Genomic DNA, 22,457 nt, shown 5'->3' with positions numbered 1-22,457 from the left:
TGTCATGCTTTGCCTTAGTTTTTCAATGATGATACACTACATGACCAAATGTATGTGGACACCAGCTCGTCGAAGATCTCATTCCAAAATTATGGGCATTAATATGGAGTTGGTCCCCCCCTGTGCTGCTATAACAGCCTCCACTCTTCTGGGAAGGCTTTCCACTAGATGTTGGAACATTGCTGCGGGGGACTTGCTTCCATTCAGCCACAAGAGCATTAGTGAGGTCGGGCACTGATGTTGGGCGATTAGGCCTTGGCTCGCAGTCGGCGTTCCAAGTGTTCCCAAAGGTGTTTGATGTTTGTCTACGGAGATTGCGTGGCAGTGTGCTCGATTTTATGCACCTGTCAGCAACGGCTGAAATAGAATCCACTGATTTGAAGGGGTGTCCACATACTGCTGTTTGAGTAGCTACAGCTCCCTCTATTTCCTCCTGGTAACCGAGGTATTTATTAAATAAACAGTTGGCTCAGAGCCAGGGGCTTCCTTCCTTTGTGTTCAGCCTCACGGCATAACGCTGTTCCCCTTTTTAAATAATGTTTTATCTCATCTCAGACACTGACTGCATCCCAAATGGCACCCTATTCCCTATGTAGCGCACTACTTTTGACCCGGGCCCATAGGGTTCAGAGCCCATAGGGTTCAAGGCCCATAGGCCTGGTCAAAAGTAGTGCACTACGTAGGGAATAGGGTGCCATTTGGGACCCAGACACTTCCAAAGCCACCCGCTAGGCTGCTACATGTTCTTGATCCTACTATTCTGAGCCAGAGAAGCATTGTCCCTTTCACTTGTCCGTCTTTTATCAGTGGACTTTCTTCACAGCTCAGCACAGTCAGTGGAAATAGGTCAAGTGAATCTTACATAAAGTGAAACAATGACACTGGCTTTTGAAGGTGCATTATCGGGCCACTCTGGTGTTCGTCTGTTGAATAGTTTCTAATATGTCACTTTATAACATTTTATTAAGAATACGTTTTCCTTTGAAATCAGAGAACGTGGCCATAATGATTTGCTGTGAAGGCTGTATCTGGGAGGCATGGCTTATAGCCTAAGCCTACTCTATACACCATAATGAACAGACTATTATCTATAAAGCCCTCTGCAGCGATGCTGTGTAAATATTGTTGCTAATGGCAGATATCCATCTTCTGTGAGTCGGTGGCAGGGTTCCTGGGGGGAGAGAGAAAGGCTAGCCCCAGGAGGAAGCTGTCTGTGAGTCGGTGGCAGGGTTCCTGGGGGGAGAGAGAAAGGCTAGCCCCAGGAGGAAGCTGTAGAGAATGCTGATGAGGCTGATGAGGCTGATGAGGCCGATGAGGCCGATGAGGCCGATGAGGCTGATGAGGCTGATGAGGCTGATGAGGCCCTTTGCTGCTCTGTACACAGCAGCAGCTCCTTCAAACTCTGGCTGGGGGCGGCTGGATGGGGCGGCTGGCTGGGGGCGGCTGGCTGGGGGGCGGCTGGCTGGGGGCGGCTGGCTGGGGGGCGGCTGGCTGGGGGGCGGCTGGCTGGGGGGCGGCTGGCTGGGGGGCGGCTGGCTGGGGGCGGCTGGCTGGGGCGCTATCAGTAGGAACCCGACTGCTTCCCCTTCCTGCTCTCAGACCCTGCCTGCCCCAGCGCAGCCCTCCGTCTCTGTCTCTTTGCCCTGTCACCAGCCTCTGTCTCTGTCGCTGGGCCCTGTCACTCAAGGACATTCAGAGACTTGTCCCGAAGCCACTCCTGCGTTGTCTTGGCTGTGTGCTTAGGGTTGTTGTCCTGTTGGAAGGTGAACCTTCACCCCAGTCTGAGGTCCTGAGCGCTCTGGAGCAGGTTTTCATCAAGGATCTCTCTGTACTCCTGACTAGTCTCCCAGACCCTGCCGCTGAAAAACATCCCCACAGCATGATGCTGCCACCACCATGCTTCACCGTAGGGATGTTGCCAGGTTTCCTCCAGACGTGACGCTTGGCATTCAGGCCAAATAGTTCAATCTTGGTTTCTTCAGACCAGAGAGTCTTGCTTCTCATGGTCAGAGTCCTTTAGGTGCCTCTTGGCAAACTCCAAGCGGGCTGTCATGTGCCTTTTACTGAGGAGTGGCTTCTGTCTGGCCACTCTACCATAAAGGCCTGATTGGTGGAGTGCTGCAGAGATGGTGGTCCTTCTGGAAGGTTCTCCCATCTCCACAGAGGAACTCTAGAGCTCTGTCAGAGTGAGCATCGGGTTCTTGGTCACCTCCCTGACCAAGGCCCTTCTCCCCTGATTGCTCAGTTTGGCCGGGCAGCCAGCTCTAGAAAGAGTCTTGGTGGTTCCAAACTTCTTCCATTTAAGAATGATGGAGGCCACTGTGTTATTGGGGACCTTCAATGCTGCAGACATTTTTTGGTACTCTTCCCCAGATCTGTGCGTCGACACAATCCTGTCTCGGAGCTCTACGGACAATTCCTTCGACCCCATGGCTTGGTTTTTGCTCTGACATGCACTGTCAACTGTGGGACCTTATATAGACAGGTGTGTGCCTTTCCAAATCATGTCCAATCAATTTAATTGACCACAGGTGGACTTCAATCAAGTTGTATAAACATCTCAAGGATGATCAATGGAAACAGGATGCACCTGAGCTCAATTTCGAGTCACATAGCAAAGGGTCTGAATACTTATGTAAATAAGGTTTTTTATTTTTAATACATTTGCGAACATTTAAAAAAACCTGTTTTCGCTTTGTCATTATGGGGTGTTGTGTGTAGATTGCTGAGGATGGTTTTTATTTAATCAATTTTAGAATAAATCTGGAACGTAACAAAATGTGGAAAAAGTCAATGGGTCTGAATACTTTCCGAAGGCTCTGTATAGTCGGCCGTGTAAGAATATTCTAAGATAAATACACAACGAGGACCGGAGGTCAAGAGGGAATTAACAATCAATGGGAATAGTTGTTTTTCAGTTCAACATCTGTTTAGAATCTGTGTAGGGGTTCCAGTCCAGGACTCATAGCTACATGTGGCAAGTTCTCATTGGTCCAAATTGTCTATACATTGAGCCTGAAATGGGATACTTGGTATTTGGCCATTGGCCCAATTTTATTGCAAGGAATTCTAATTGGTCACCCACAGGCTAGGCTTGGGTATAAACTACATCCTGTCTCTTTGTTCAGTGGAGAAACATTGAGGACAGGGAAGAATGAACATCTACCATCTACTTTCCAGCATAACAACTATGATTTGTTCTCTTTGAATAAATATACAGTGGGGAAAAAAAGTATTTAGTCAACCACCAATTGTGCAAGTTCTCCCACTTAAAAAGATGAGAGAGGCCTGTAATTTTCATCATAGGTACACGTCAACTATGACAGACAAATTGAGAAAGAGAAATCCAGAAAATCACATTGTAGGATTTTTAATGAATTTATTTGCAAATTATGGTGGAAAATAAGTATTTGGTCAATAACAAAAGTTTCTCAATACTTCTATTTATTATCTATCTTTATATATATATATATATATATATCTTTATTTACTCTCTATTGTAATTACTTTCTATAATTGGTGGCTGACTAAATACTTTTTTTCCCCACTGTATTTTTCTGCCCCTGATTTGCTTTGGGGTCTGTGTTATAGAAGAATAATAGGAACTGCTAACAGGCGGTTGCGGGGGAACAAACAGCTGCATACCACTACCGAGTATCCCTGGGCCAGTGGAGGGACGGCTTCAGGATAAATGAACTAATAAATGAATGGTAGTTAATAATTGCTGTTTCTTTTCACTATCTAATGGTGACAGGATGACAGTGTCCCTGGCTCAGAGGAGAGGTGGCTTCAGGATGAATTAATTAATAATTAATATGAATCAAACCAAGTTATTTTTCTTCTCTATGTAGAGATGTAAATGTAAATGTAGAGGCTGCAGGAGGACAGAGTATCCCTGGCCCTGGAGGAGGACAGAGTATCCCTGGCCCTGGAGGAGGACAGAGTATCCCTGGCCCTGCAGAAGGACAGAGTATTCCTGGCCCTGCAGGAGGACAGAGTATCCCTGGCCCTGGAGGAGGACAGAGTATCCCTAGCTCAGAGGAGAGACGGCTTTAACAAGGTCTTGCAGAAGATGGGCGAAGAGTATGAACCACAGAGGGAACACTGGCATGAACCCCATGTTGAGGTACAGAGGGAACACTGGCATGAACCCCATGTTGAGGTACAGAGGGAACACTGGCATGAACCCCATGTTGAGGTACAGAGGGAACACTGGCATGAACCACATGTTGAGGTACAGAGGGAACACTGGCATGAACCCCATGTTGAGGTACAGAGGGAACTCTGGCATGAACCACATGTTGAGGTACAGAGGGAACACTGGCATGAACCCCATGTTGAGGTACAGAGGGAACTCTGGCATGAACCCCATGTTGAGGTACAAGGGAACACTGGCATGAACCACATGTTGAGGTACAGAGGGAACACTGGCATGAACCCCATGTTGAGGTACAAGGGAACACTGGCATGAACCACATGTTGAGGTACAGAGGGAACACTGAGTGGTACAGAGGGAACACTGGCATGAACCCCATGTTGAGGTACAGAGGGAACACTGGCATGAACCCCATGTTGAGGTACAGAGGGAACACTGGCATGAACCACATGTTGAGGTACAGAGGGAACACTGAGTGGTACAGAGGGAACACTGGCATGAACCCCATGTTGAGGTACAGAGGGAACACTGGCATGAACCACATGTTGAGGTACAGAGGGAACACTGGCATGAACCCCATGTTGAGGTACAGAGGGAACACTGGCATGAACCCCATGTTGAGGTACAGAGGGAACACTGGCATGAACCCCATGTTGAGGTACAGAGGGAACACTGGCATGAACCCCATGTTGAGGTACAGAGGGAACACTGGCATGAACCCCATGTTGAGGTACAGAGGGAACACTGGCATGAACCCCATGTTGAGGTACAGAGGGAACACTGGCATGAACCCCATGTTGAGGTACAGAGGGAACACTGGCATGAACCCCATGTTGAGGTACAGAGGGAACACTGGCATGAACCCCATGTTGAGGTACAGAGGGAACACTGGCATGAACCCCATGTTGAGGTACAGAGGGAACACTGGCATGAACCCCATGTTGAGGTACAGAGGGAACACTGGCATGAACCCCATGTTGAGGTACAGAGGGAACACTGGCATGAACCCCATGTTGAGGTACAGAGGGAACACTGGCATGAACCCCATGTTGAGGTACAGAGGGAACACTGACAACTTACAGTACCAGTCAAAAGTTTGGACACACCTACTCATTACAGGGTTTTTCTTTATTTTTATTATTTTCTACTGTGTAGAATAATAGTGAAGAAATCAAAACTATGAAATAACACATATGGAATCATGTAGTAACCAAAGAAGTGTTAAACAAATCAAAATATATTTGAGATTTTAGATTCTTCAAATGGCCACCCATTGCCTTGATGACAGCTTTGCACACTCTTGGCATTCTCTCAACCAGCTTCATGAGGTAGTCACCTGGAATGCATTTCAATTAACAGGTGTGCCTTCTTAAAAGTTAATTTGTGGAATTTCTTTCCTTCTTAATGCGTTTGAGCCAATTGGTTGTGTTGTGACAAGGTTGGGGTGGTATGCAGAAGATAGCCCTATTTGGTAAAAGACCAAGTCCATATTATGGCAACAACAGCTCAAATAAGCAAAGAGAAACGACAGTCCATCATTACTTTAAGACATGAAGATCAGTTACAGTTTTTCTCCATTGGTTTGGCTCATTTCTTGAAACAGAAATTACATTCTCAAAACTACATGGACAAACCTCCAAACCACTTGGCAATTGTTCACAACAGAATTGAATTTCTCATTCATTTCATCAAATTGCAAATGTCTAAGTACATGTCTCAATGTCTCAGTACATCTTTGCAAATGATTAAGTACAGGTAGCCTACATTTAGCACAATTTCCAAGTGAATAGATCTTGTTGATCTAAACTGATTGTTGATTCTCAGTCTAATGGTTGTTCGCTCCAAAACGTGTCAGCGTCATTTCATTGTATAAGTCATCACATGCACAATAGTCTGTTCAATTGTCAAAATTAGTCAAGAACATAATACCATGAATACCATATATGAATCCCTTGGAACATTTGATAAATTTATTACAGCAATTGACAGTCAGGTGAAACTAGAACTTGACTAACGAAGGAGGAGTTTCACACATCTCAGATGACCAATCAAACAGTATGTTTAGTTACCTGACAGGTGCTGTCCATGACTGTGAATGCTGCCAAACATGTATGTAAAGAGCTTGACCATGCAGGACCAGTACAATTTCTGAACATGGAGGCACCTGGCCAAGGGCCGAAGACGTGGCCGTAATATTATTGGCCACCGGGCCATGGTGGATGTCCCAGGCCAGCGAGGGGGCAATATAACTATGTGTGCTGCCATATCGGAGAATGGTGTGGCCACTCACATCCCCAGTCTTGGCCCATACAATACATAGAAGCTCCTCATCTTCTTGGACCGCCTTCATGTTGATTTGATCCCTGAAAATGAGAGCGGTCTCGTAGGGCCTCACCTACCACAATATGTCATTGTATGGGACAATGTGAATTTCCACCGTGGCCCGCTCATCAGGGCCTGGTTCACTACTCATCCAAGGATGGTCATGGTGTTCCTACCACCTTACTCTCCTTTCCTCAATCCTATTGAGGAGTATTTCTCCGCTTGGAGGTGGAGAGTGTATGAGCATCGGGCTCAAGATCAGAGGTCCCTGCTCCATGCAATGGACGCTGCGTGTGAGGATATTACAGGAGATCAGTGTAGGGGATGGTTGCGACATGCACGCCGTTTCTTCCCTCGTTGCATCGCAAGGGAGAATATACGCTGTGATGTGGACGAGAATCTGTGGCCAGACAGACAGCAGCGTGTGGATGGCCAGGAGGGTGAGGACAGCGACCAGTGAAGAACTGTTAGTTGTGAAACTCCAGCTTTATTTACAGCACTGTAGGCTGCATATAATTTTCATTGTTTTTTGTTTGTGTGTTTATATTACAGTATATTATGCTGTATACATTTTCTTTTTACTCTGATGTATGGAAGTTACTTTATGTGTGTGAATGATAATGGTTACAATTTCCTTGGCAGTATGAGTGCAATGTGTGATGTCAAACCTTGGAGGCTACTCTTACCCTAAAATCCTATTTATTTTTGTTCAGTTTTATACACAATTGTATTCTGTTAGCTAGACAAAAAACAGTACAGTAACCATTGTCAATGAAGGACTGGGCTAAGACTGAAAGGTGGACATGAGGGATATTTCAATGGTCCTCTGCCATAGTGACAAAACATCTAAACATTTTGACTTGCAGTGCTTACACAATGCCAAAGGGACGAAGCATTTTGGGGGCACTGACTGTTTAAATGAGAAGGAAATTTAGTTTTGACACATGCGTGAACTGTTTTGGGAGAGGTATGAGCTTTTGCAGGTGAACCATGGTGTTGTGCCGAACCATCCACGTTATTTTGGCTAAAGCACCAAGAGTGTTGAGAACGTCCGGTCTGTTTCAAGAAATGAGCCAAAGCAATTGAGAAGGATCTTTGCCATTTTCGTGGCACTGACTCCTTATATGGGAAAGGAATTTAGTTTTGAAGCATGAGTGAACAGTTTTAGGAGAGATATGAGCTTTTGCAAGTGAGCTATAGTGTTGTGCTGAACTGTAAGACTGTTTTGCCAAATGATCTTAGAGTTTTGAGAATGTAATTTCTGTTTCAAGAAATGAGCCAAACCAATGGAGAAAAACTGTAATACGGAACATTTCAAGAACTTTGAAAGTTTCTTCAAGTGCAGTTGCATAAACCATCAAGCGCTATGATGAAACTGGCTCAGAGTTACCTCTGCTGCAGAGGATAAGTTCATTAGAGTTACCAGCGACAGAGATTGCAGCCCAAATAAATGCTTCACAGAGTTCAAGTCACAGACACATCTCAATATCAACTGTTCAGAGGAGACTGTGTGAATCAGGCCTTCATGGTCGAATTGCTGCAAAGAAACCACTACTAAAGGACACCAATAAGAAGAAAAGACTTGCTTGGGCCAAGAAACACAAGCAATGGACATTAGACCGGTGGAAATGTGTCCTTTGGTCTGGAGTCCAAATTGGAGATTTTTGGTTCCAACCGCCGTGCCTTTGTGAGACGCGGTGTGGGTGAACGGATGATCTCCGCATGTGTATTTCCCACCGTAAAGCATGGAGGAGGAGGTGTTATGGTGTGGGGGTGCTTTGCTAGTGACACTGTCTGTGATTTATTTAGAATTCAAGGCACACTTAACCAGCATGGCTACCACAGCATTCTGCAGAAATACGCCATCCCATCTGGTTTGGGCTTAGTGGGACTATCATTTGTTGTGTAAGGGCTATTTTACCAAGAAGGAGAGTGATGGTGTGCTGCATCAGATGACCTGGACTCCACAATCCCCCGACCTCAACCAAATTGAGATGGTTTGGGATGAGTCGGACCACAGAGTGACGGAAAAGCAGCCAACAAGTGCTCAGCATATGTGGGAAATCCTTCAAGACTGTTGGAAAAGCATTCCAGGTGAAGCTGGTTGAGAGAACGCCAAGAGTGTGCAAAGCTGTCATCAAGGCAAATGGTGGCTATTTGAAGAATCTCAAATATAAACTATATTTTGATTTGTTTAACACTTTTTTGGTTACTACATGATTCCATATGTATTATTTCATAGTTTTGATGTCTTCACTATTACTCTACAATGTAAAAAATAGTACAAATAAAGAAAAACCCTTGAATGAGTAGGTGTTCTAAAACTTTTGACCGGTAGTGTAAGTCATGCAAATATAACTTGTCTGTGTAAGCAGTATATAAGAGAACTAACGGGACTGCCCCAGCAGAGCTCCCGACCGACGTGTACTATGTTTTTGGAACCTCGCCAGTTAACTGACAATAAAGAATGATTAATTTAATATTGACTTCAGGTGTCCCTGGTGGTGATTTCCAAGACAAGTTATAGAACCCATTGCCCTTTATTGTTGTGAGGTCTGGGGTCTGCTCACCAACCAAGAATTATCAAAATCCAGAAAAGAGCTGTTCAATTCTACAACCACCTAAAAGGAAGCGATTCCCAAACCTTCCATAACAAAGCCATCCCCTACAGAGAGATGAACCTGGAGAAGAGTCCCCTAAGCAAGCTGGTCCTGGGGCTCTGTTCACAAACACAAACAGACCCCACAGAGCCCCAGGACAGCAACACAATTAGACTCATTAGAAAACAAAAAGATAATTACTTGACACATTGGAAAGAATTAACAAAAAAACAGAGCAAACTAGAAGGCTATTTGGCTCTAAACAGAGAGTACACAGTGGCAGAATACCTGACCACTGTGACTGACCATAAATTAAGGAAAGCTATGTACAGACTCAGTGAGCATAGCCTTGCTATTGAGAGAGGCCGCTGTAGGCAGACCTGGCTCTCAAGAGAAGACAGGCTATGTGCACACTGCCCACAAAATGAGGTGGAAACTGAGCTGCACTTCCTAACTTCCTGCCAAATGTATGACCATATTAGAGACACATATTTCCCTCAGATTACAGCGATCCACAGAGATAGATGGATGGATGGATGGATGGATGGATGGATGGATGGATGGATGGATAGATGGATGGATGGATGGATGGATGGATGGATGGATGGATGGATGGATGGATGGATGGATGGATGGATGGATGGGTGGGTGGGTGGGTAGGTAGATAGATAGATAGATTGATAGATAGATAGATAGATAGATAGATAGATAGATAGATAGATAGATAGATAGATAGATAAATAGATAGATAGATAGATAGATAGATAGATAGATAGATAGATAGATAGATAGATAGATAGATAGATAGATAGATAGATAGATAGATAGATAGATAGATAGATAGATAGATAGATAGATAGATAGATAGATAGATAGATAGATAGATAGATAGATAGATAGATAGATAGATAGATAGATAGATAGATAGATAGATAGATAGATAGATAGATAGATAGATAGATAGATAGATAGATAGATAGATAGATAGATAGATAGATAGATAGATAGATAGATAGACTAGGAGTGGTAAAGTTATGACATTGTATGAATTTTTTTATTTTTTATTTCACCTTTATTTAACCAGTTAAGCCAGTTGAGAACAGGTTCTCATTTACAACTGCGACCTGGCCAAGATAAAGCATAGTAGTGCAATAAAACAACAACACAGAGTTACATATGGGCTAAAAAACATAAAGTCAGAAATACAACAGAAAATATATATACAGTGTGTGCAAATGTAGCAAGTTATGGAGGTAAGGCAATAAATAGGCTATAGTGCAGAATAATTACAATAGTATTAACACTGGAATGCTAGATGTGCAAGAGATTATGTGCAAATAGAGATACTGGGGTGCAAATGAGCAAAATAAATAACAATATAGGGATGAGGTAGTTGGGTGGGCTAATTTCAGATGGGCTGTGTACAGGTGCAGTGATCGGTAAGGTGCTCTGACAACTGATGCTTAAAGTTATTGAGGGAGATAAGAGTCTCCAGCTTCAGAGATTTTTGCAATTCGTTCCAGTCATTGGCAGCAGAGAACTGGAAGGAATGGCGGCCAAAGGAGGTGTTGGCTTTGGGAATGACCAGTGAGATATACCTGCTGGAGCGCAGACTACGGGTGGGTGCTGCTATGGTGACCAATGAGCTAAGATAAGGCGGGGATTTGCCTAGCAGTGATTTATAGATGGCCTGGAGCCAGTGGGTTTGACGACGAACATGTAGTGAGGACCAGCCAACAAGAGCGTACAGGTCACAGTGGTGGGTAGTGTATGGGGCTTTGGAGACAAAACGGATGGCACTGTGATAGACTACATCCAATTTGCTGAGTAGAGTGTTGGAGGCTATTTTGTAAATGACATCGCCGAAGTCAAGGATCGGTAGGATAGTCAGTTTTACGAGGGCATGTTTGGCAGCATGAGTGAAGGAGGCTTTGTTGCGAAATAGGAAGCCGATTCTAGATTTAACTTTGGATTGGAGATTCTTTATGTGAGTCTGGAAGTTGAGTTTACAGTCTAACCAGACACCTAGGTATTTGTAGTTGTCCACATACTCTAGGTCAGACCCGTCGAGAGTGGTGATTCTAGTCGGGTGGGCGGGTGCCAGCAGCGTTCGATTGAAAAGCATGCATTTAGTTTTACTAGTGTTTAAGAGCAGTTGGAGGCTACTGAAGGATTGTTGTATGGCATTGAAGCTCGTTTGGAGGTTTGTTAACACAGTGTCCAATGAAGGGCCAGATGTATACAAAATGGTGTCGTCTGCGTAGAGGTGGATCTGAGAGTCACCAGCAGCAAGAGCGACATCATTGATATACACGGAGAAAAGTGTCGGCCCAAGAATTGAACCCTGTGGCACCCCCATAGAGACTGCCATAGGTCCAGACAACAGGCCCTCCGATTTGACACACTGAACTCTATCTGAGAAATAGTTGGTGAACCAGGCGAGGCAGTCATTTGAGAAACCAAGGCTATTTAGTCTGCCAATAAGAATGCGGTGGTTGACAGAGTCGAAAGCCTTGGCCAGGTCGATGAAGACGGCTGCACAGTACTGTCTATTATCAATCGCGGTTATAATATCGTTTAGGACCTTGAGCGTGGCTGAAGTGCACCCGTGACCAGCTCGGAAACCGGATTGCATAGCGGAGAAGGTACGGTGGTATTCGAAATGGTCAATTATCTGTTTGTTAACTTGGCTTTCGAATACTTTCGAAAGGCAGGGCAGGATGGATATAGGTCTGTAGCAATTTGGATCTAGAGTGTCACCCCCTTTGAAGAGGGGGATGACCGCGGCAGCTTTCCAATCTCTGGGGATCTCAGACGTTATGAAAGAGAGGTTGAACAGACTAGTAATAGGGGTAGCGACAATTTCGGCGGCTAGTTTTAGAAAGAAAGGGTCCAGATTGTCTAGCCCAGCTGATTTGTAGGGGTCCAGATTTTGCAGCGCTTTCAAAACATCAGCTGTCTGAATTTGTGTGAAGGAGAAGCGGGGGGGGCATGGGCAAGTTGCAGCAGAGGGTGCAGAGTTGGTGGCCGGGTTAGTGGTAGCCAGATGGAAAGCATGGCCAGCTGTAGCAAAATGCTTGTTGAAATTCTCGATTATTGTAGATTTATCGGTGGTGATAGTGTTTCCTAGCCTCAGTGCAGTGGGCAGCTGGGAGGAAGTTCTCTTATTCTCCATGGACTTTACAGTGTCCCAAAACTTTTTGGAGTTAGTGCTACAGGATGCAAATTTCTGTTTGAAAAAGTTAGCCTTTGCTTTCCTGACTGCTTGTGTATATTGGTTCCTAACTTCCCTGAAAAGTATGAAGAATAAAAATGTATGCACTCACTAACTGTAAGTCGCTCTGGATAAGAGCGTCTGCTAAATGACTGAAATATCAAATACTGAAATATTGTTCTTTTCAGGCTGGGGTCCTTTCTTTCCATCCCATTCTCACATGAAGAGGAAACAGGAAAAGGAACTCCAACTCCCAATGCATGGAGAGAGGAATAAAGGGAGAGAGAGAGAGAGAGGGTTGGGGTGGGTTGGGGTTTGGGGCGGAGGGTGGGAGAGAAAGGGAGGGAGGAACTTCAGAGACTTTTCAGAGCCAGACAGACAGACTGTGAAGAGATGTGTGTTGAAGGGTCTCTCTGACACCCTCCAGGGGTTTGGTCTTCTCTTTATCCCCAGTCTGAGCACCTCGGAGCAGCAGCGCTGTGTGGATGTACCCCCTGGACGCCCTAGCCCTGGAGCCTGTACCAGCCTACCGCTGGAGGATCATGTGTTATCAGCTCTACTCTACTGTGTCTCTGTGTCTGGTCTACTGGTCCAGTCCAGGTATGTAGCTCTACTCTATAGTCTCTGTGTCTGGTCTACTGGTTCACTGCAGGTATCAACAGATAGTTTGTTGATAGTATGACTATCTAAATAAAGTGTCCTGTGTCTATTTACACTTATGACATAAGGCAGCTCCAGACTTTCGACCACTATATGTGATATAAAATATTTATTTTAACAAATCACAAGAACAGCAAACCTTGTGGAGTTGTCTGGCACTTAGAATTAGACTGATATTTCAAACGTCTGGCAGTCCTCAGTCTAAGGACACTACTGGGTGAGTTTCAACCCCACTTAGGTCACCCTAAATCCCTTACGTAGAAACACCAAGGGTCCAAACTTGACACTACAAAACACGTTTCTGTTTCCTTAGCAGAAAACGTTCCTCTCACTTTCATGTGTTGTTTGGACAACAAGCAGCAGTAGGGTTTAACCACCCTGGAGTCGATGTCTGCGCCCCCGTGGAAATCGAATTAGCATCATAAAGAAATCCCCATAGAAATCTGGCTGTTTAAGGTAGAGAAATCCCCATAGAAATCTGGCTGTTTAAGGTAGAGATGTCCGTTTTTTTGCATGGGCTGTGTCTCAATCCACATCATCCGCCGATGTCGGCCTTCCGCCTCTGCGGTGGAAGGTGGCCGAGCTACAGCGGTGGTTGTCAGACCATGAGACATCCCAAAAATCGTTCTTCTCACGAAAACGTCTGTAGCGTCCGAACGGTTTTGTTATGAACTATTAAGATGAGGCTCCCATGAACACCATGGTGTTCTCCGTTTTGCTCTACGACCCCCCCCCCCCCCCCCCCCCCCCCGAAGCGTCACGGGACTCGTCTGAAGTCGATACCGCCTATCTGCCAACTTCTGTTTGTAGCGTCCGAACAGTTTGCGCTACACACTAATATGACCCCTCTGTGGTAAGTTGAGACTCTCACGAACATGCACTTGTAGATTGTTTTGCTCTAGGATGCCCTACTAAGTAGTTTAGTGCCTAAAATATGGGGTTAAATATGGGGTTAAATATGGGGTTAAATATGGGGTTAAATATGGGGTTAAATATGGGGTTAAAGATGGGGTTAAATATGGGGTTAAATATGGGGTTAAATATGGGGTTAAATATGGGGTTAAAGATGGGGTTAAAGATGGGGTTAAATATGGGGTTAAAGATGGGGTTAAATATGGGGTTAAATATGGGGTTAAATATGGGGTTAAATATGGGGTTAAATATGGGGTTAAATATGGGGTTAAATATGGGGTTAAATATGGGGTTAAAGATGGGGTTAAATATGGGGTTAAATATGGGGTTAAATATGTGTCAAAATAAATAACAAACAATTGCCGGATGGACTTCATGGTTGAGGGTTGAGGAAGTTCAGGAGTAAAAACAAACAAAATAGGATTATTGTAAAATCGACTGTGTCCATAAAATGTATATAGTATGTATAAGCTGGAAGTAGAGGCCTAAGCATTGTTGTTCACTAGTTTACTCCAATTAGGGAAGGGGTGGTGGGGTTGGAAAGTAATAAAGGGAAATATATTTAAAAGAAGGATATGTATATATATGCATGTATATGTATTTATATGTATGTGTATGTATGTATATGTATATGTATATATATATATATATATTTGCGAGAATAAAAAACATATGGGGGATTGGAAGTGATGCAGACAATTACATTGATGGAAGTTACAATCAATCTGCAATATTTAAGCTGATCTACCCCCTAAATTAAAAAAAATAAAATAAAAAATAAATAAAACAACTGCCTGATCTTTCTTATAACTCTCAGATATAGGACAGACACTTCAAAACAAACGTCCTTTAGATTTCTTTGGGGGGGACTATCTGTTTTTCCAGTTATGAATCTGTTTTACAATGTGTTTCTATGGGCTAATAGCAGTAAGGCCAAATTCAATGTTTCATCCCCCCACCCCTTTAGGTATCTTTTTGATACCTAAAGGGGTCCCTACAATCCCAAATAAAATAGCTAAATGATCCTTGGTATGACCATCTTAAAACAATTCCATATGTTAGCTTAGTAGAACCCCTCTAGGGTTAAAGCCAGTCAGTCTCGTACTTTCATGTGATGTTTTGGACAACAGGCAGCAGTCGGTTTTAAGGCCAGCCAGTCAGTCCCTTTGGGGTTACAACACAAATCAGCCCCAGCATTCTGTTTCTTCCCTTTACCCGTAGATAACAGAGGGTTTCCATCTATCATCCTGACAGCTCTGTTTCTCTCCAACGGCACCCTATCCCCTATGGGCCCTGGTCCAAAAGTAGTGCGCTATATAGGGAATAGGGTGCCATTTGGGAGACATCCTGAGCTAAAAGAGACGGCTGAGGCTGTAACAGACCGCCCAACCTTCCCCAAGTCGCGCCCAATACAGCTTGGAATATAACGTTATGTCTTAACACATTCTCATCTTATCTGCTCCTCTTTCTACACAGGTTGGCATTTATTGTCATAAATCTTGCCCTAGAGACAGCTCTGCAGAGTGGGTACTAGCTAGCACAGTCACAAAGTCATAAAATCTGATTTTAAATCTAACCCTAACCTTAACCCTAACCTTAACCACACTGCTAACCCTAATGTCTAACCCTAACCTTAACCCTAATGTCTAACGATTTTTGACTTTGCAGCCTTTAGTGGACATTGCCCAGTTCTGCCTCCAGGACAAGACTCATCCCAATAAACGTCAACCTGCCATCTTTAACTTACCAAGAGCAAATGGGCTGAAGGAAATAACTACATTTTTGTTAAAGGCGCAGTGCAGTCAAAAAACTGATTTTCCTGAGTTTTCTATATATTTCCACACTATGAGGTTGGAATAATACTGTGAAATTGTGGATAATGCCCTTTTACATTTAAGTCATTTAGCAGCTCTTATCCAGAGCGACTTATAGTTAGCGAATACATATTTTTTTTATACTGGCCCCCCGTGGGAATCGAACCCACAACCCTGACGTTGCAAACGCCATGCTCTATCAACTGAGCTACATCCCTGCCGGCCATTCCCTCCCCTACTCTGGACGAATTGTGCACCACCCATGAGTCTCCCGGTCGGCTACAGCAGAGCCTGGATTCGAACCAGGATCTCTAGTGGCACAGTTAGCACTGCGATGCAGTGCCTTAGACCACTGCGCCACTCAGGAGGCTTTTAGTGTAAGAGCAGTTTTAAAAGACCAGCTGAAATTTCAGCCTGTTTTGGTGGGATGGCGTTTTGAAGGTACATTAGTTAATAGACCAATAAGAAAGAGAGTTCCAAATCTCTCTTCCAATAACAGCCAGTTTTTCAGTTTTCCCCTCCCCTCTCAGACCACTCCCAGACAGTCCTAGCTACATTCTTGCTTGATAAATTCCTCTTCGCTAAGCTATTTTTGTTTTCTTTTTTTACCATTTTAATTTTTAAACAATCACAGTAAGGCACTTAATTGTTAAGCAGAAATGATGATATTGAAGTAGAAAACATCAGCATTGTACCTTTAAGATACGTTTTGTCCGTCTCTCAGTGACTCAGTGCCTTCCTATTAATGATGTAGTGCACTCTATGTTTATGTGTTTTGTTTTACCCCATATGTAACTCTGTGTTGTTGTTGTTTTTATCGCACTGCTTTGCTTTATCTTGGCCAGGTCGCAGTTGTAAATGAGAACTTGTTCTCAAACTGGCTTACCTGGTTAAATAAAGGTGAAAAAAATAAAATAAAAAAATATATATATTTAACCAGAGCCCTGGAGGAATAGGGCGCCATTTGGGACGGATAATGTGTGAGGCTGAGGGGGTTTTCAGACTCTGCAGAGAGAGAGCGATACGGAGCCAGACCACCTGTGGATGAAAAACATGAGCTTTTCTTTTGAACAGAAATGAAACAAAAACCGCAGAGGTCTGAGTCACATGAAACACAAGTGAGAAAGGAAACAACGTTCATGCTCAGTGAACATCCAACCATGTTTGATATAATGAACCAGTTAAATTCCCTGTCAAGTTTCATGTTCTTTAAATAGTACCGTGTATTTATGTCTGAGGTGTACAGAACTTGACCCTATGACTTCACAAACACAGATATTTGTTTGATTTGAATGCAAGTCACAGTGCTAATATTTTACCGGACTAGTAGGACCACGTTAGTTAACTGTTGAATATTTAGATAAATATGGTATATGATTATAACACTGCCTTTCCTTTCCTGACTGTATCTCCTCTGTGTATTTGTCAAAGCATCCTCCTTCTCTCTGTCTGTAGAGTGAGAACCAACCTTGTCCTAATACAGTTCGTCTAGTCCAGGCTTCAGGCCAAGACGACTACTTTAACCTTAGTTGGAAGACAGCCACCATAGCATCCATCCACCCAAAACATCTGTCTTCTACACTTCACCCTGCTTGAACGTAACTGTCACGGATTCAGCCGAGGCTGCTCCTCCTCCTTGCTCGGGCAGGCTTCGGCGTTCTTCGTCCCCGGAGTACTAGCTGCTGCCGATCGATGTTTCGGTGTTTGTCTAGTTTAGTCTTTATTGTTTACACCTGTTCCCGATTATGTTTGATTGTAGTCCCTATATTTACCCCTGTCTCTCATTTGGAATTTGTGTGTTATTGTTTATTGTTACGTGTGTCGTTGGTGAGCGGGTTAGTTCCTCCCTGTGTGGAGGTATTCTGTGTGTCGTTGGTGAGCGGGTTAGTTCCTCCCTGTGTGGAGGTATTCTGTGTGTCGTTGGTGAGCGGGTTAGTTCCTCCCTGTGTGGAGGTATTCTGTGTGTCGTTGGTGAGCGGGTTAGTTCCTCCCTGTGTGGAGGTATTCTGTGTGTCGTTGGTGAGCGGGTTAGTTCCTCCCTGTGTGGAGGTTTTCTGTGTTGAGTTCTTTACTTCGTTTAGTAAAGTACGTTTCTTAGAGTTCTGTGACCTGCGCCTGACTTCTTCCACCGCATTACACTGACACTCGTGACAGTAACAGATCAGAAACACACGTAAGCATTTGCGTGTGTAAACGGTGTAAACGGAGTAATTGTGTGTATCATCTCCCTGTCTGTAGGTTGATTAAACTGTAGGTTGATTAAACTCAACTGATTGTGATGTGATACTTTGACATGTATTTTATCTTAGATTTTTTGTTGTTGCTGCAAGCCACCCCTGGTTGTCAGGAGTCCTCAGGTCTAATCTTCCTTCAACAACAATAGAGGGATGAGGTTCCCATGTGCCGTGGTACCCTGAACATGAACACACTCAGAACACAATCAGCTGGCTTCTTTGTGTGGAACAAATGCTGAACAACAGTAGCTGCTGGGGAAATGACATGTCATTAACATTATAGAACTTGAATTAAGCTGAGTGTTAATGTCAGCAAATGTGAAGATAGAAAAAAAATCACAGAGTTAAGAAGTGAAGTCTTCTTGTTACCACAGTGCCTTCAGGGAGTAGTAACACCCCAGTGCACTACTTTTGTGAGGAATAATAAGAAATAAAATAATCATATTTTAGATATTATTATATTTTTTCCGATTTATCAGGGATGCTGGAGCATCCTCAGCACCCGTACTTCCCGCGGCTTCCCGTACTTCCTGCCGATTGGTAGATGTGTAAAAAAAATCAAAAAGCAGACGCTGAATTTCCCTTTGAGCCTGGTGAAGTTATTAATTAGGCTTTGGATGGTGTATCAATACACCCAGTCACTACAAAGATACAGGCGTCCTTCCTAACTCAGTTGCCGGAGAGGAAATAAACTGTTCAGAGATTTCACCATGAGGCCAATGGTGATTTTAAAACAGTTACAGAGTTTAATGGTTGTGATAGGAGAAAACAGAGGATAGATCAACAACATTGTAAACTCAGCAAAAAAAGAAACGTCCTCTCACTGTCAACTGCGTTTATTTTCAGCAAACTTAACATGTGTAAATATTTGTATGAACATTACAAGATTCAACAACTGAGACATAAACTGAACAAGTTCCACATACATGTGACTAACAGAAATTGAATAATGTGTCCCTGAACAAAGGGGGGGTCAAAATCAAAAGTAACAGTCAGTATCTGGTGTGGCCACCAGCTGCATTAAGTACTGCAGTGCATCTCCTCCTCATGGACTGCACCAGATTTGCCAGTTCTTGCTGTGAGATGTTACCCCACTCTTCCACCAAGGCACCTGCAAGTTCCCAGACATTTCTGGGGGGAATGGCCCTAGCCCTCACCCTCCAATCCAACAGGTCCCAGACGTGCTCAATTGGATTGAGATCCCGGCTCTTTGCTGGCCATGGCAGAACACTGACATTCCTGTCTTGCAGGAAATCACGCACAGAACGAGCAGTATGGCTGATGGCATTGTCATGCTGGAGGGTCATGTCAGGATGAGCCTGCAGGAAGGGTACCACATGAGGGAGGAGGATGTCTTCCCTGTAACGCACAGCGTTGAGATTGCCTGCAATGACAACAAGCTCAGTCAGATGATGCTATGACACACCGCCCCAGACCATGACGGACCCTCCACCTCCAAATCGAATCCCGCTCCAGAGTACAGGCCTCGGTGTAACGCTCATTCCTTCGACGATAAACGCGAATCCGACCATCACCCCTGGTGAGACAAAACCACGACTCGTCAGTGAAGAGCACTTTTTGCCAGTCCTGTCTGGTCCAGCGACGGTGGGTTTGTGCCCATAGGCGACGTTGTTGCCGGTGATGTCTGGTGAGGACCTGCCTTACAACAGGCCTACAAGCCCTCAGTCCAGCCTCTCTCAGCCTATTGCGGACAGTCTGAGCACTGATGGAGGGATTGTGCGTTCCTGGTGTAACTCGGGCAGTTGTTGTTGCCATCCTGTACCTGTCCCGCAGGTGTGATGTTCGGATGTACCGATCCTGTGCAGGTGTTGTTACACGTGGTCTGCCACTGCGAGGACGATCAGCTGTCCTTCCTGTCTCCTGTAGCGCTGTCTTAGGCATCTCACAGTACGGACATTGCAATTTATTGCCCTGGCCACATCTGCAGTCCTCATGCCTCCTTGCAGCATGCCTAAGGCACGTTCACGCAGATGAGCAGGGACCCTGGGCATCTTTCTTTTGGTGTTTTTCAGAGTCAGTAGAAACGCCTCTTTAGTGCCCTAAGTTTTCATAACTGTGACCTTAATTGCCTACCGTCTGTAAGCTGTTAGTGTCTTAATGACCGTTCCACAGGTGCATGTTCATTAATTGTTTATGGTTCATTGAACAAGCATGGGAAAACAGTGTTTAATCCCTTTACAATGAAGATCTGTGAAGTTATTTGGATTTTTACAAATTATCTTTGAAAGACAGGGTCCTGAAAAAGGGACGTTTCTTTTTTTGCTGAGTTTAGTTACTTCCACACTACTAACCCAAATGACAATGAAAAGAAGCCTGTACAGAATAAAAATATTCCAAAACATGTGTCCTGTTTGCAACAAGGCACTTAAGTAATGGGTTCGTTTCCCACGGGGGGCCAGTATGAAAATAAAAAATGTATGCACTCACTAACTGTAAGTCGCTCTGGATAAGAGCGTCTGCTAAATGACTGAAATATAAATATAATAATACTGCCAAAAATGTGGCAAAGAAATGAACTTTTTGTCCTGAATACAAAGTGTTTGGGGCAAATCCAATACAACATCACTGAGTACCACCCTTCATATTTTCAAGCATGGTGGTGGCTGCATCATGTTATGGGTGTGCTTGTCATCGACATGGACTAGGGAGTTTTCTAGGATAAAAAGAAACAGAATACAGCTATAAGCACAGACAAAATCTGGTTCAGTCTGCTTTCCAACAGACACTGGGAGACGAATTCACCTTTCAGCAGGACAATAACCTAAAACACAAGGCCATTCAAGACGACATTGAATGTTCCTGAGTGGCCTAGTTACAGTTTTGACTTAAATCGGCTTGAAAATCTATGGCAAGACTTGAAAATGGCTGTCTAGCAATGATCAACAATCAACTTGACAGAGCTTGAAGAATTTAAAAAAGAATAATGTGCAAATATTGTACAATCCAGGTGTGCAAAGCACTTAGAGACTTACCCTGAAAGACTCACAGCTGTAATCGCCGCCACAAGTGCTTCTACAAAGTATTCACTCAGAGGTGTAAATAATACATTTCTGTATTTAATTTTCAGTATATTTGCCAACATTTCTAAAAACATGTTTTTCACTTTGTCATTATGGGGTATTGTGTGTAGATGGGTGAGATTTTTCTTTTGATTCAGGGTGTAACACAAAAAATTGTGGAATAAGTCAAGGGGTGTGAACTTATAATACATACAGTGGGGAAAAAAGTATTTAGTCAGCCACCAATTGTGCAAGTTCTCCCACTTAAAAAGATGAGAGAGGCCTGTAATTTTCATCATAGGTACATGTCAACTATGACAGACAAAATGAGAGAAAAAAAATCCAGAAAATCACATTGTAGGATTTTTAATGAATTTATTGGCATATGATGGTGGAAAATAAGTATTTGGTCAATAACAAAAGTTTCTCAATACTTTGTTATATACCCTTTGTTGGCAATGACACAGGTCAAACGTTTTCTGTAAGTCTTCACAAGGTTTTCACACACTGTTGCTGGTATTTTGGCCCATTCCTCCATGCAGATCTCCTCTAGAGCAGTGATGTTTTGGGGCTGTCGCTGGGCAACACAGACTTTCAACTCCCTCCAAAGATTTTCTATGGGGTTGAGATCTGGAGACTGGCTAGGCCACTCCAGGACCTTGAAATGCTTCTTACGAAGCCACTCCTTCGTTGCCCGGGCGGTGTGTTTGGGATCATTGTCATGCTGAAAGACCCAGCCACGTTTCATCTTCAATGCCCTTGCTGATGGAAGGAGGGTTTCACTCAAAATCTCACGATACATGGCCCCATTCATTCTTTCCTTTACACGGATCAGTCGTCCTGGTCCCTTTGCAGAAAAACATCCCCAAAGCATGATGTTTCCAACCCCATGCTTCACAGTAGGTATGGTGTTCTTTGGATGCAACTCAGCATTCTTTGTCCTCCAAACATGACGAGTTGAGTTTTTACCAAAAAGTTCTATTTTGGTTTCATCTGACCATATGACATTCTCCCAATCCTCTTCTGGATCATCCAAATGCACTTCAGACGGGCCTGGACATGTACTGGCTTAAGCAGGGGGACACGTCTCGCACTGCAGGATTTGAGTCCCTGGCGGCGTAGTGTGTTACTGATGGTTGGCTTTGTTACTTTGGTCCCAGCTCTCTGCAGGTCATTCATTAGGTCCCCCCGTGTGGTTCTGGGATTTTTGCTCACCGTTCTTGTGATCATTTTGACCCCACGGGGTGAGATCTTGCGTGGAGCCCCAGATCGAGGGAAATTATCAGTGGTCTTGTATGTCTTCCATTTCCTAATAATTGCTCCCACAGTTGATTTCATCAAACCAAGCTGCTTACCTATTGCAGATTCAGTCTTCCCAGCCTGGTGCAGGTCTACAATTTTGTTTTTGGTGTCCTTTGACAGCTCTTTGGTCTTGGCCATTGTGAAGTTTGGAGTGTGACTGTTTGAGGTTGTGGACAGGTGTATTTTATACTGATAACAAGTTCAAACAGGTGCCATTAATACA

General features: G+C 44.0%; 1 protein-coding gene across 1 annotated transcript in view; it reads left to right on the top strand.

Moving 5' to 3' along the window:
• The first annotated feature begins 12,698 nt into the window (after window positions 1-12,698).
• The window catches only part of LOC311127673 (angiopoietin-1 receptor-like), a 57,798-nt gene continuing 48,039 nt past the window's right edge, over window positions 12,699-22,457 (top strand). The window contains exon 1 of the mRNA XM_084159543.1: window positions 12,699-12,892. Coding sequence (XP_084015669.1) covers window positions 12,778-12,892 — 115 coding nt within the window. The 5' untranslated portion in view covers window positions 12,699-12,777. The remainder of the gene's footprint in view (window positions 12,893-22,457) is intronic.

Source organism: Coregonus lavaretus (genome assembly GCF_964263955.1).
Source record: "Coregonus lavaretus genome assembly, chromosome: 4".
Taxonomy (NCBI): domain Eukaryota; kingdom Metazoa; phylum Chordata; class Actinopteri; order Salmoniformes; family Salmonidae; genus Coregonus; species Coregonus lavaretus.
This window is presented reverse-complemented; position numbering and strand designations above follow the sequence as displayed.